This window comes from Archocentrus centrarchus, chromosome 19 (assembly GCF_007364275.1).
Source record: "Archocentrus centrarchus isolate MPI-CPG fArcCen1 chromosome 19, fArcCen1, whole genome shotgun sequence".
Taxonomy (NCBI): Eukaryota; Metazoa; Chordata; class Actinopteri; order Cichliformes; family Cichlidae; genus Archocentrus; species Archocentrus centrarchus.
Genome location: NC_044364.1, coordinates 10,309,675 through 10,321,566, shown reverse-complemented (window position 1 = coordinate 10,321,566; position 11,892 = coordinate 10,309,675). Strand labels below are relative to the sequence as shown.

General features: G+C 40.6%; 1 protein-coding gene across 1 annotated transcript; it reads right to left on the bottom strand.

Annotated features, from left to right (window-relative positions):
• Positions 1-10: 10 nt before the first annotated feature.
• On the bottom strand, positions 11-9,963 carry adprh (ADP-ribosylarginine hydrolase). The gene is made up of 8 exons (XM_030754402.1): positions 9,656-9,963; positions 7,660-7,783; positions 7,402-7,510; positions 6,986-7,084; positions 6,807-6,912; positions 4,007-4,273; positions 3,404-3,618; positions 11-700 (listed from the first exon to the last, which is right to left on the bottom strand). Exons 1-8 carry the CDS (start codon positions 9,661-9,663, stop codon positions 552-554), a joined length of 1,077 nt encoding a protein of 358 aa, XP_030610262.1. The 5' UTR covers positions 9,664-9,963; the 3' UTR covers positions 11-551.
• Positions 9,964-11,892: the final 1,929 nt, after the last annotated feature.

Here is an 11,892-nt window from a genome sequence, read left to right as displayed (position 1 = left end):
TATTGTACCATTAATTATATTTGTCTGGAGTGTTACAGTTTGTCTTCTCACTGCATGAGTTAATGACTATAATGAGGCAGACTAATTTATTTTTCATTATTCTTTAGCAAAAGCACATTTAATTTGAGGCTCGAGCATTTGCCATTATGTCAGGTTGAACAAAACGAAGCAATTACCTCCCAGAGGATCCTTGGCATTCATTTCACATTCTCATTAGCTTGGATTCGTTCTGCTCAGAGGACCAACTCAGCCTGTTCATTTAAAATGGTCACTAGGGGGACCCCTGTTTATACACTAGCCTCAGTACCAACATCATGAGGCATACTGTCCTTGTTCTGGCAGTGAGGACTCTTTAGGTTAGTAGGACAATCTGGTTCCCCTTCAGGCAACTGTGACAGCATAGTGACTCAGTGACAGCTCTCTAAATCAATGTACTACTGAGCGCACCAGCTAGCTCTGCGTCAGTGTGTCAGTGCGTGCGGCCTAGTTTCCCCCCTCGCTGCAGTATGTTGGGACGTGCTCTGTCAGCGCAGCGGGTCGTGGCAACCTTCTCAGTGTGACAGGGCGTAGAGCTGCTCGGCGCTGCGCTCCAGTCGGTCCTGGTACTCCAGGTTGGCGTAGTTGCCTTCAGGGACACCCTGGAGTCCGTAGAGGAGACCCCAACAGCAGCATGCAATCACAGCAGTGCTGTCGCTGTCACCTGGACGAGAGAAATGAGAACAAAATGAGCAATTTGTGTGTGATAAAGCATCACTGACATTTATCTGAGGCCATCTTAAAAGTGACTTTTTTTTGTTTGTTTTTAATTTAATGACCATCTGAAAGGTTATTATAGTGATGCATCACACAGAATTATCACTAGACTGGCTCCTTTGTGCTGCTGCTTTCCTCCAGACAGTAACCAGTACATTTGTCAGTAATACATTACCATTCCTAAACTCAGGAATCGCATTAGTTGCTAATCAGACTTTTATGTTTTATAATTCTCTGCATTTTCAGACAGATAATCAACCATCTCGTGTGCTTAAGCAACAATCACTTGACCGCAGTTTACATGGGAGAGACAGCAAAAATGGCAAAGTGGTCCACAACTTTTCATGGAGCTGGAGTTACACACATTTCTTTGAACTTGTGTGAAGAGACAAGGTTATGAGGTTATATTCTTAAGTTTAGCTACTCCCTTTTGTGGTCACCATAGTGGATCATCTGCCTCCATCTCACCCTGCATTCTCTTCCGTCACACCAACCCACTGCATGTCCTTCACTGCATCCTCTTTTCCTCCTGACTGGCGGCATTGAGCATCCTTTGCCCAGTATATCCACTGTCCCTCCTCTGCACATGTCCAAACCATCTCAGCCTCACCTCTCTAACTTTGTCTCCAAAATGTTTGACCTGAGCTGTCTCCACCAAGTCTCCTTGTCTTTCTTCTGTTCAGAAGATGCACCAAATACCTTCTTGGCAGTTTCCCATAGTTGTATTATCTAGCAATTACAGTGGCTTGCAAAAGTATTCATACCCCTTGAACTTTTCCATATTTTGTCACATTACAACCACAAATATAAATATATTTCACTGGAATTTAATGTGAAAGACCAACGCAAAGTGGTTACAGTTGTGAAGTGGAACGAAAATTATACATCATTCAAAACATTTTTTTACAAATAAAAAACTGAAAAGTGCGGTGTGCAAAAGTATTCAGCCCCCTTTTCTCTGAGTGCAACCAACTGCATTCAGAAGTTGCCTGATGACTGCTAATGACTAAGAAGAGTCCACCTGTGTGTAATCTAATCTCAGTACAAATACAGCTGCTCCGTGATGGCCTCAGAGGTTGGTTAAGAGAATATTGGGGCGTAAACAGCATCATGAAGTCCAAAGAACACACCAGACCGGTCAGGAATAAGGTTGTGGAGAAGTTTAAAGCAGGCTTAGGCTATAAAAAGATTTCCCAAGCTTTGAACATCTCACGGAGCACTGTTCAATCCATTATCCAGAAAGAGTATGGCACAACTGTAAACCTACCAAGACAAGGCCGTCCACCTAAATTTACAGGCCGAACAAGGAGAGCACTGATCAGAGATGCAGCCAAGAGGCCCATGGTGACTCGAGATCCACAGCTCAGGTGGGGGAATCTGTCCACAGGACAACTATTAGTCGTGCACTGCACAAATGTGGTCTTTATGGAAGAGTGGCAAGAAGAAAGCCATTGTTAAAAGAAAACCATAAAAAGTCCCGTTTGCAGTTTGCCAGAAGCCATGTTGGGGACACAGCAAACATGTGGAACAAGGTGCTTTGGTCAGATGAGACCAAAATTGAACTTTTTGGCCAAAATGCAAAATGCTATGTGCGGCGGAGAATTAACACTGCACATCACTCTGAACACACCATCCCCACTGTCAAATATGGTGGTGGCAGCATCATGCTCTGGGGCTGCTTCTCTTCAGCAGGGACAGGGAAGTTGGTCAGAGTTGATGGGAAGATGGATGGAGCCAAATACAGGGCAATCTTGGAGGAAAACCTGTTGGAGTCTGCAAAAGACTTGAGACTGGAGCGGAGGTTCACCTTCCAGCAGGACAACGACATAAAGCCAGGGCTACAATGGAATGGTTTAAAACCAAACATATTCATGTGTTAGAACGGCCCAGTCAAAGTCCAGACCTAAACCCAATCGAGAATTTGTGGCAAGATCTGAAAACTGCTGTTCACAAACGCTCTCGATCTAATCTGACTGAGCTTGAGCTGTTTTGCAAAGAAGAATGGGCAAAAATTTCAGTCACTAGATGTGCAAAGCTGGTGGAGACAAACCCTAAAAGACTTGCAGCTGTAATTGCAGCAAAAGGTGGTTCCACAAAGTATTGACTGTAAAAAATGTTTTGAATCATGTATAATTTTCTTTCCACTTCACAATTGTATACCACTTTGTGTTGGTCTTTCACATTAAATTCCAGTGAAATATATTTATGTTTGTGGTTGTAATGTGCCAAAATATGGAAAAGTTCAAGGGGTATAAATACTTTTGCAAGCCACTGTAGGTGACAGTGCATCTCAAGAGACGCTGTTATGCCGTTAGTAGTGCAATAAGTTACTTTTTACAGAGAAGTAATCCACCCCCACCCCCCAATTTTTTTTTTCTGTGTGACTGTGTGGATTGACTGAGCTGTGTAAATGTTTAAAACAAGAGGAATGTTGGCTAATATATAAACATGATGTCTACCAGGGTAGCGAGTAGAAATGCTGTCATTATCAAACTGAACTGAAGGCTGAACTCACATAAAAACATGGGTTTCAAACTAAAGCAGAGTTTATGCTAATTATTACTGATATTTTAGGTAAAGGTTTGGTTTTACATTTAGAGCAAGACTTCACTCACAGCTTATATTACATTACACCAGTGAGACCTCTGACCTCCATGGAAAGCGGCCCTGCCCATCAGCTCTTCCCAGTCTGAACCCGCCCCCAGCAATGCATCCAGCGCAATCATTGGAGCGTCATGGCCACTGCGTCCCGCCCAACCTGACAGGCTGAAGCTCTTGTAGGCTTCGTCTCTTTCAGCAGGGCCGTAGGAAGGGGGCCAAATCACAGGGCCCACACCTTGAGAGATGCCCCTCAGATCCAGGTACCTGTGGACAGAGGAAAGCATTTCAACCACTTACCCATTACAGGTAATTTTGACTTAATTTCCCACTGTCTCAGTACACTCCCAGATTAGTTAGCTAATCTGGCAGGAATGTGCAAAGCATCTAAATGTTTTTCTCCCAGTATCCTACATCAACCTAATAAACAGTTTTTCGATCTTACACCAATCTTTGTCAGAGGCTATAGGACTTTGGGACAAAAATGACATTTGTTTTGTTTAAGTAAACCTGATCAGTGACATTTTTGTGCCATTTCATGTCCCCATTTGCTAACCTTGAGGTTGAAATAGGTTAATAGAACTTGCTGACGCTGGAAATTTTAATCTGAATTCAAAATGACAGCCTAATAAGGCTCAATTTCAGCAGCACATACCACTGCCACTTGTCACAGAAGTAGCCCCAGTCTCTCTCGGTCTCCTCCACGGCATAGCCTCGACCTTGAGCAAAGTTCTTTGCTATTGGACAAGCCTCGTTGATCAGACCCAGACCCCAAGTTGTGATTGGCCTGCGCTGGACGGCATATGAAGTGAACAGCGCTGATGCGACAGCTCCCAGGAAACCCGTGGGGTGAGGATGGGTCATCCTGCCTGTCTCGACAGCAACCGCCACCAGTGACAACAGCTGGTCGGGCTTTGGATACCTGATGGGGATGAAATATTAAAGACCTTATCAGTATTTATTATAGAAGATAATATCTATCACCTGGGATTAAATGTGAAATATTCAGTGGCAAGTTTTCTCATTGATATGCACAGAGAATTCTGAAAAATGCTGTTTTACGAGCCTCAACATCCTGAATAGGTACGGTGCAGAAACTTTTTTCCTATTTTTTTTTTCATAAATAAGCCATTATTCTTCTAATTAAATTACCTTTATAAGTTTAGAGGTGAAACAACAAGTAAATTAACTGTTTAAATCCTAACAGTGGATATTTTTCACCATTTCTTTGGTTTTATATCATTATAAACAAAATCTCTGCAAAAACTGGCATTTTTCACTAATATTTACATTGTATGGATTAGCTATAAAAGCAGTCATCACTATCTAGACACTGTCAATAATGAGTCATATTCATCATTACAGACTCAAGCTCAGTTTGCTTCAAAGTATGAAGGCTCTTTGTCCTTTTTAAAACTTGAACCACTGGTTTTAGATACTATGCACCATTTCAATGGAATGAACTGCAAATCACCTTCCTAACACCAGGTCATTTGAAACGACAGTCTTATTTTTATTAGATTTGCCGTAATTGTTTTAACTCTCACATTTGACTGATTTTTCTTTTCCTGTTCTCAGGTCTCTCCTGAAACTCATAAGTAAAGTATACATATTAAATATTGTTGCTTCTTTCTGCTACCTGTAAATAAGCAGAAGAGAGTGTGATCACCTATCTGACCTCCTCTTGTGCGCAGGAGACAAAAAAACACTATGAAGTCAAAAACTCCACAGGAAACCTTCACCTTTGAAAGTCATGTTAGTTGCATAAGGACGGCAACACTTTGTACCTTAAAAACAGATCAAAAATTAGAGAAAAATGTTACTCTCAGCCAATGTGGACTATTATTAGTGATGACTTTGGTTGGACCTGGGATCCCCACTGTCTTTGGGTGGATGTAACCTTCAGGACACTAAGTTTATTTCTAGTAAAATGTGCACCATAAATAAAATGGATTTACCCCTCACATTACTATAAACATCCAGCATGTGACTAATGAAACCAAAACTAGGAACCAGGACCTTTAGAAATATTTCTCCTTTAGTCAACATTTTTAGACTCTGACAACAAATTCTCTTTTACTAGGATAAACTAAAGGGATGTTTATAGTAAACTGGCTCCATTAAACCCAGAGAAAAGGTGAGGACAATCTAGATCCATTCCTCCTTTGCCTGAGTGCTGATCTAATTACTGTACTTATAACTCAGATTTTTAATTTATGACTTGCCATGGGCAAAACTCAAAAGATCTGGAAGGCTGTACAAATGTTGACCCCAGTGACTTAAATAATTACAGTTCCATCACAAAAATCATCTTCCCTAGGAAAACGTCAGAGCCATGCTCAAGTGAAACTGTTTGTAGAACCAGAAAACATTTTACAGTCAGCACAGTCAGGATTTAGATTTCAACAACTGCAGTGTGTGTGTGTGTGTACTCGATTACTGAGTCATCAGCATTGAACTGCAAATCATTTGATTCAGTAGCATTTTAGTTAAAAAAAAAATAAAAGGTTCTCTACCAGTTTAGATGTTGGATGATATTATCTTTCTGATAAAGATCAAGGTCAAGTCCCCTTGCCATTTGTACAGGTGTTCCACAGGGATCCATTCTTGGAGCTCTTTTATTCACCCTGTATAAATAATACCATCTCTTCCACCCAAAACTGTAATGTCATTTTTTATGCGGATGATGCTATTTTATATGCAGCTAGCTCTTCCCTTGATCTGGTCAATGCAAATCTACACTCTGCTTTTGTACATTTCAAAGTTGTCTTATCAAAAACAAGGCTGTTTTAAATTCTGATTAAAAATGAGAGTTTGGTATGGCATGGTGTAATCAAATCCTTCATGGTTTTAAAATTGAAACAGTTGACTGTTATAAATATTTAGGACTCTGGGTAGCTAGACTCATGTTTAAGACCCATGTGGAACACCTTGAATTCTGCGTATCACAGTGTATTACAATTTTTCACAGGTGTTTTCTTTTTCTTTTACTCTCACTATTGTACCTTCTCTGAAAAACTGGGATGGTCCTCCTCACCTAACAGAGTACAGCAGCACTGGTGATGATTATTCACCTGCTTGCCTTTGCTGTCTATAAATGAGCTACAAAAGCTATGCGACTACAATCTCTGATTTAATTGGAACATTTTAAAGGTTTTATTTATCCACAACTACCCTTACTCATGCTTTTTTTAAAAATGTATTAACATCTACACTGTGTCTATGTATTATGTTTCTGTCTCTTTTGTATGTGGCTTTTGATCTCACAAAACCCCCCCATTCCCTCTGTAAAAGCATGGCTCAGTTCATGATTAAGATGTGCTGCATCTGCCTAAGAAAGCCACACTTCAGTGTTATTGCCAATTAAAAAGTAATAACCAAACCCATTGTGGGCTCAGGCAAAAAACAAACAACATAAAAATTGAAAGGCATGTGGTGTTATCAGAGCATTTTACCTCAGGCCAATGCACATGGACCTCATGGCTGCTCCACAGCCTGTTCCCTCAGGGTTATATGCCACTCTGTATCCCCCTTCCTCCCCAGGCTTTAGTTGGGAAACCCCTAAAAGAGTAAAGAGTTAAACCTCTGTTGCTGTGTTGAACAGATGCTAAATGACTTCAAAATGATGTTTCACCCAGAATGCTCGAAGGCCCTGGTTTCCTGCCTTCCATGTCCTTCATGGCCTCCACATAACGAGCAGCCACCTCATGCAGGAGCTCCTCCCCTGTCTTCCCTGTGAGGATGACACATCTTGTTCAAACTGAACAGTTTAAAGTTGTAACTGATCTGTTAACAGGGCTGCCTTTTTTGCTTTATCCCACTAAAAGGTCACATTGAATTTCTGCCTCTTTTATTCCACTTGTGTAGCACCTTTAATAGAGCACTAAATCAAGGCAAAAGTGGAAATTAGATTTGACCTTTTTGTAGCGCTCTTGAAGAGGTGTGAACAGTGGCTGTAAGGTCAATCCAATCAGCTCCTCGATTCAAGCAAGCTGCGCAACAGAGAAAAAGCAGGGAGAACAAAATGTCTTAGTGTGGCTCTAAACTCACCTGTCGCTAGTCCTTCAGCTGTAGCCAGATGGAGAACTGTGTCGTCACTCACTGGCCAGTCAGGCAGCTCAGCCTTGATGTTCTTAAGACCACCGAGTTCCTGCAGCTCCTGCAAGGACAGAGAGGATGCATTTTGGAGTCCTTTCTTAAGAAACTCATTATCAATAAAAACTAGGTTTAACTCATATAAATGAGATAATGTCTCTATTTTTGTGTATATAAAAATATGACCCCTGGATGCACTGGTCCAATACTGACCTGGTGAATAGCTGGTCCAGATTCATTGTACTCCCACAGTTGGTTCCTGTAGCCCAAAGCATCACCAACTCCACTCAGTAACATGGCTGCCTTATAGTGCTCCAATGTAGCAGATCTGCTGGTGCTGAAAAGATCATCGTCACCCTGTTGAACTTTGCAGAGTTCACTCAAATACACTGAAGAGCATAGCGGGAACACCCAAATCAGTTCTTAGTACTTTTAATTTTACAGTACTGAGAAACTGCTTTGCATTAGGATATGCAGTACTTTACTTTGCAAAAGTCTTAAGCTAACTCTCATTTCTTTATGTTCTGTTTCCTTTTATAAAGTAGTCTTGAGCAATAGTTCTCCAGGCTTTCTGAAGGTGTTTCAAAGGTTTTTTTTGGCTGCTTTTTCAGTCTAGTTTTCAGTCCAGTCCTTGAACCTGATCATTTTCAGAGGAATGTTTTATTTGTTTGTATCTTTAGGCACTTTGATTTTAGGAGCCTGTCAGAAATAAACACATAATTTATTCTCATTTCTTTAGTCGAATTCATGAAAAAAAAAAAAAATTAAACGAAATTTTAGAAATCTGGACAAATGGAGGACAAAAGAAGTAGCAACAGGCATAAAAACTATCTACAGCAAATGAACAGTATCTGAAACTCATGTTCTTAAGAAATAGAAGGAAAAAAAATTGAGCAAAGACCTGACACAGGACCTGAGAAATGCATCTGACCCTTCAGTTGATCTACTGTTCACTGAAGCCTCATCAGAAATGCTCTTAGTGGAAGGGTGGCTGTCAAGAAGCCATTCTAAAGTAAGTGAAACAGGGGGAAAAGGCTGAGGTATGCCAAATTACAGAAGAACTGGACTGAAAAATCAGTGGCAACAGGTCTGATGGCGTGATGAATCCAACAGTGAGTGTCTACAGCCATCTGCATGGTGGAGGCTCTGTCTCATGGTTTGGGGCTGCATTTCAGCCAGTGGTGTTGGTGATCTCATCAAAGACGATGAAATTATAAACACAGAAAAGTACCATCAGATTTTAAACAAACAATGCAACATCATCTGGAAAGTATCTGATTGGCAACAGCTTCATTTTGACACGACAATGATCCCAGACACACTGCCAGCACAGTAAACACATACCTGGACAAAAAATACACAACAGAACACTATCAGTCATGGATTGGCCTCTCCAGAGCTAGGACCTCCACATTACTGAAGCAGTGTGGGATCATCCTGAGAGAGAACAGAACAAAAGGCAGCCAACATCCAAAGAAGAGCTTTGAATGTCCTTCAAGAAGCCTGGAAAACTATTCCTTAAGGCTACTGAAAGAAATGGCAAGAAAGCTGCCTAAGAGAGTTCAGGCCGTGCTGAAGAATAAAGGTGACCATACCAAATATCGACTTTCAAACTTATTAGATTTATATAAACTCTGTTTCTGCCTTATATACTGTATTTCTATGTATGCTTGCATGTTTCAATAAATTGCTGAACTTATTTCCCATTTGACAAGCATAATATAAGGAAATAAAAGGTGGCTCAAGACTTTTGCACACTACTGTACATTTACCTTCTTGAAAAAATATGGATAATTTTTAACCCTTAAAGAATGGCTCTGATTTAAAAAAATAAAGAAATATTCTGCAGTCTACAGAATATTTCTTGCAGGAGAAATGCACTGTCCAAGCACTTTAACCCAATTATATTAGTTTAGTTAGTTACCAAAAGGCTGATTTGGTACGATTACTTGATATGAGCACAGTACTCTCAGTAAATAAAGGCTGTAACTATAAATAGCCAAATACCTTAATGCACATTGTACTTTCAAGGTAAATCGCAAAACAGTAACGATTCGTCCATAATATAAACAGTATCACTGATTCAAAATGGATCTAACCTATGAAGGAGTTGTTCTAACTGAAAGTTACTCTTTGGGTTAATCAGAGGGGAACCTAATTCAAACAAAATAACGCAGGAAGTCCTTCCTTCGTGCAGCTGCAGCCTCACCGGTCCATTGCAGCGTGTAGTTCCCACAAACGAGTCCTCAGGAGGCGGTTACGTGCGTGAAGTTAACACCGGGGATGCACACGGGCGCTGCTCGGTTGTTGCAAGCAGCTCAGCAGCTTAGTCCCAGTTCAAGAAGACCCGGAAAAAAAAAAAGTCCATTCAGCAACGTTAAAGTAACTACTACTTTTTCAAATCAGAGCCAACAGCCGGACTCGCCTGAAAACGTGGGGGCTAAAAAAAGACGCAGGCAAGCCAAGTTTAGACGCCGGGCGGCTCTCCAGCTGCCAAGATGGGGACAAGTGGCAAATGTTTTCTGTATAACAGCAGGATAATCTTTGACGAGTTCCCAAGCATTTACCGCTCCCTTTCACACGCACGCACGTACGCACAATTTCTGTGTATAGAAATTTAAAGGTCATGGATCTTTATGCCCACTAAATGTCAGGGGAACTTTTTTTTCTGGACTAAATCTGATTGTTTGGGGTATTTTCTTCCTAGGGACATTTCTTCTTGAGCGAGTTTCTTCCTTTTTCCATGCTTCACATTTGCACCATCTTTCCTGAAATTCGGCTAAGTAGTATAATTATGCATAACCTTGCTGACAAACAGTGTAGTATGAGGTGGGTGGTCTGCTGTGAGCAGGTGCACTGAGCTGCATATGGTTTGTGGTAGTACTTCATATTCTAGCATCTCCTGTGAGCTGTATCAGATAATCAGCCTGTACTCAGCTTTGTGACATTTTCCATGAGATTAGGGGTTCATTCATCCTACAAGTTGGAGAATTTTTCACAACACATATGTAGGTTACCCTGTCTCTGGCCTTATGGCAGCTGGAATAGCCTCCAGCACCCCTGACCCTGAATTGGATAATCAGAGGAAGATGGATGGATGGAAATGGCTGGTTTCCCAGAAAGGACTTAAAGTAGACCAGGAGAAGTCCTAAATACAGAATAGTTCATTGTAAGAAGAAAATAAGCTTTCCAGAATGCAGATTACTTACACCTGAACCACAGAGTCCTGAACTACACTAAAGCTTCTTCCAGCTGCTCCCTTATTTCCAAGGGGAGTCCCGGACTATAGTAAATATGATTAATTTAAAACAACCTGTACTAACCCAAATGAGCTAGGTTACCAATGGACCAAGAAAACTAGTATTGAACAGAACTGGAAGAGGCAAAACCAGGGAAAACAAAGTCAACAGACAAGAGACTAATTAAAAAAAAACAAAGAATGAGAAACTGTTTTTAAAGCAAGAAGCTTCAAGACACTCCATCACTTCACTGAAGATAAAAAACAGACATAAGCTGTGGAAACAAAGAAAGGAGTATCTGGATATCTATTTGCCTCAGTGCATGAATCTGCAAGCCTTGGAGAGCATGCCAGATGATGACTATCTAGACAGCTCAGATGAAGGACCACACACACCTAAGACAGAGTATCTCAAAATGTAATTTTTCTTTTTCTCCTTTTAAACTTTCAGTTGTTTCTGTGTCATCTGACGTGAAACGCCTTCTCATTTAAACTACACATATCTGATGTATTTTTGTTTTATATGAGCTTTTCTTCTTTTCAAGGAGAAAGTCACATGGAAGGAACCTAAAACTTGCAAAGCACTCGTCAGAAGCAAGTTTGGCAATATCTGTAAGTATGCCTCAACAGGGATCAGCGACTGTCCTCCCAGATCTATTGGCCAGCCTCAGCAAGACGACTCTGCCTTCAGCTAACTTAAGCTTAGACAAGAAGAATGTTATGCTATATTATAATTAAATGTAGGTAGTAACTAATGCTATCTGGCAAATATAGAAGATTTCAATATATTTAAAACACAATATTTGACTGTGATGTAGCGATGCAGAAGAAAACGTGAAGTGGCATAAAAGAGAAATACTAAACTGAGCAACCTTGAATTTATACTTACGTATATTATTAGTATCATAGATAAACCGTTAACTGTTGTTTACTAGAAAAGGTTAACATTAGTATAGCAGCATGCAGTATGTTGTCTCACAGCCTGATAGTCATCTCACATTAGTGAATCATCTCTACTTCCTCCAGCTAAAAGCAGCCTGTGGAAAAGGAGTGCAACCTACAGCCAGAAAGATCTAGGAGGTCTCTTGTCTTTATAGTATTGAATTAACTATGTGACAATCAGGGTATGAATAAGACACACATTTAAATAAGGCATCCATCTGCTGACCTGAACGGGGAGTTAGAAACAGAATCCACCAATAACTAAT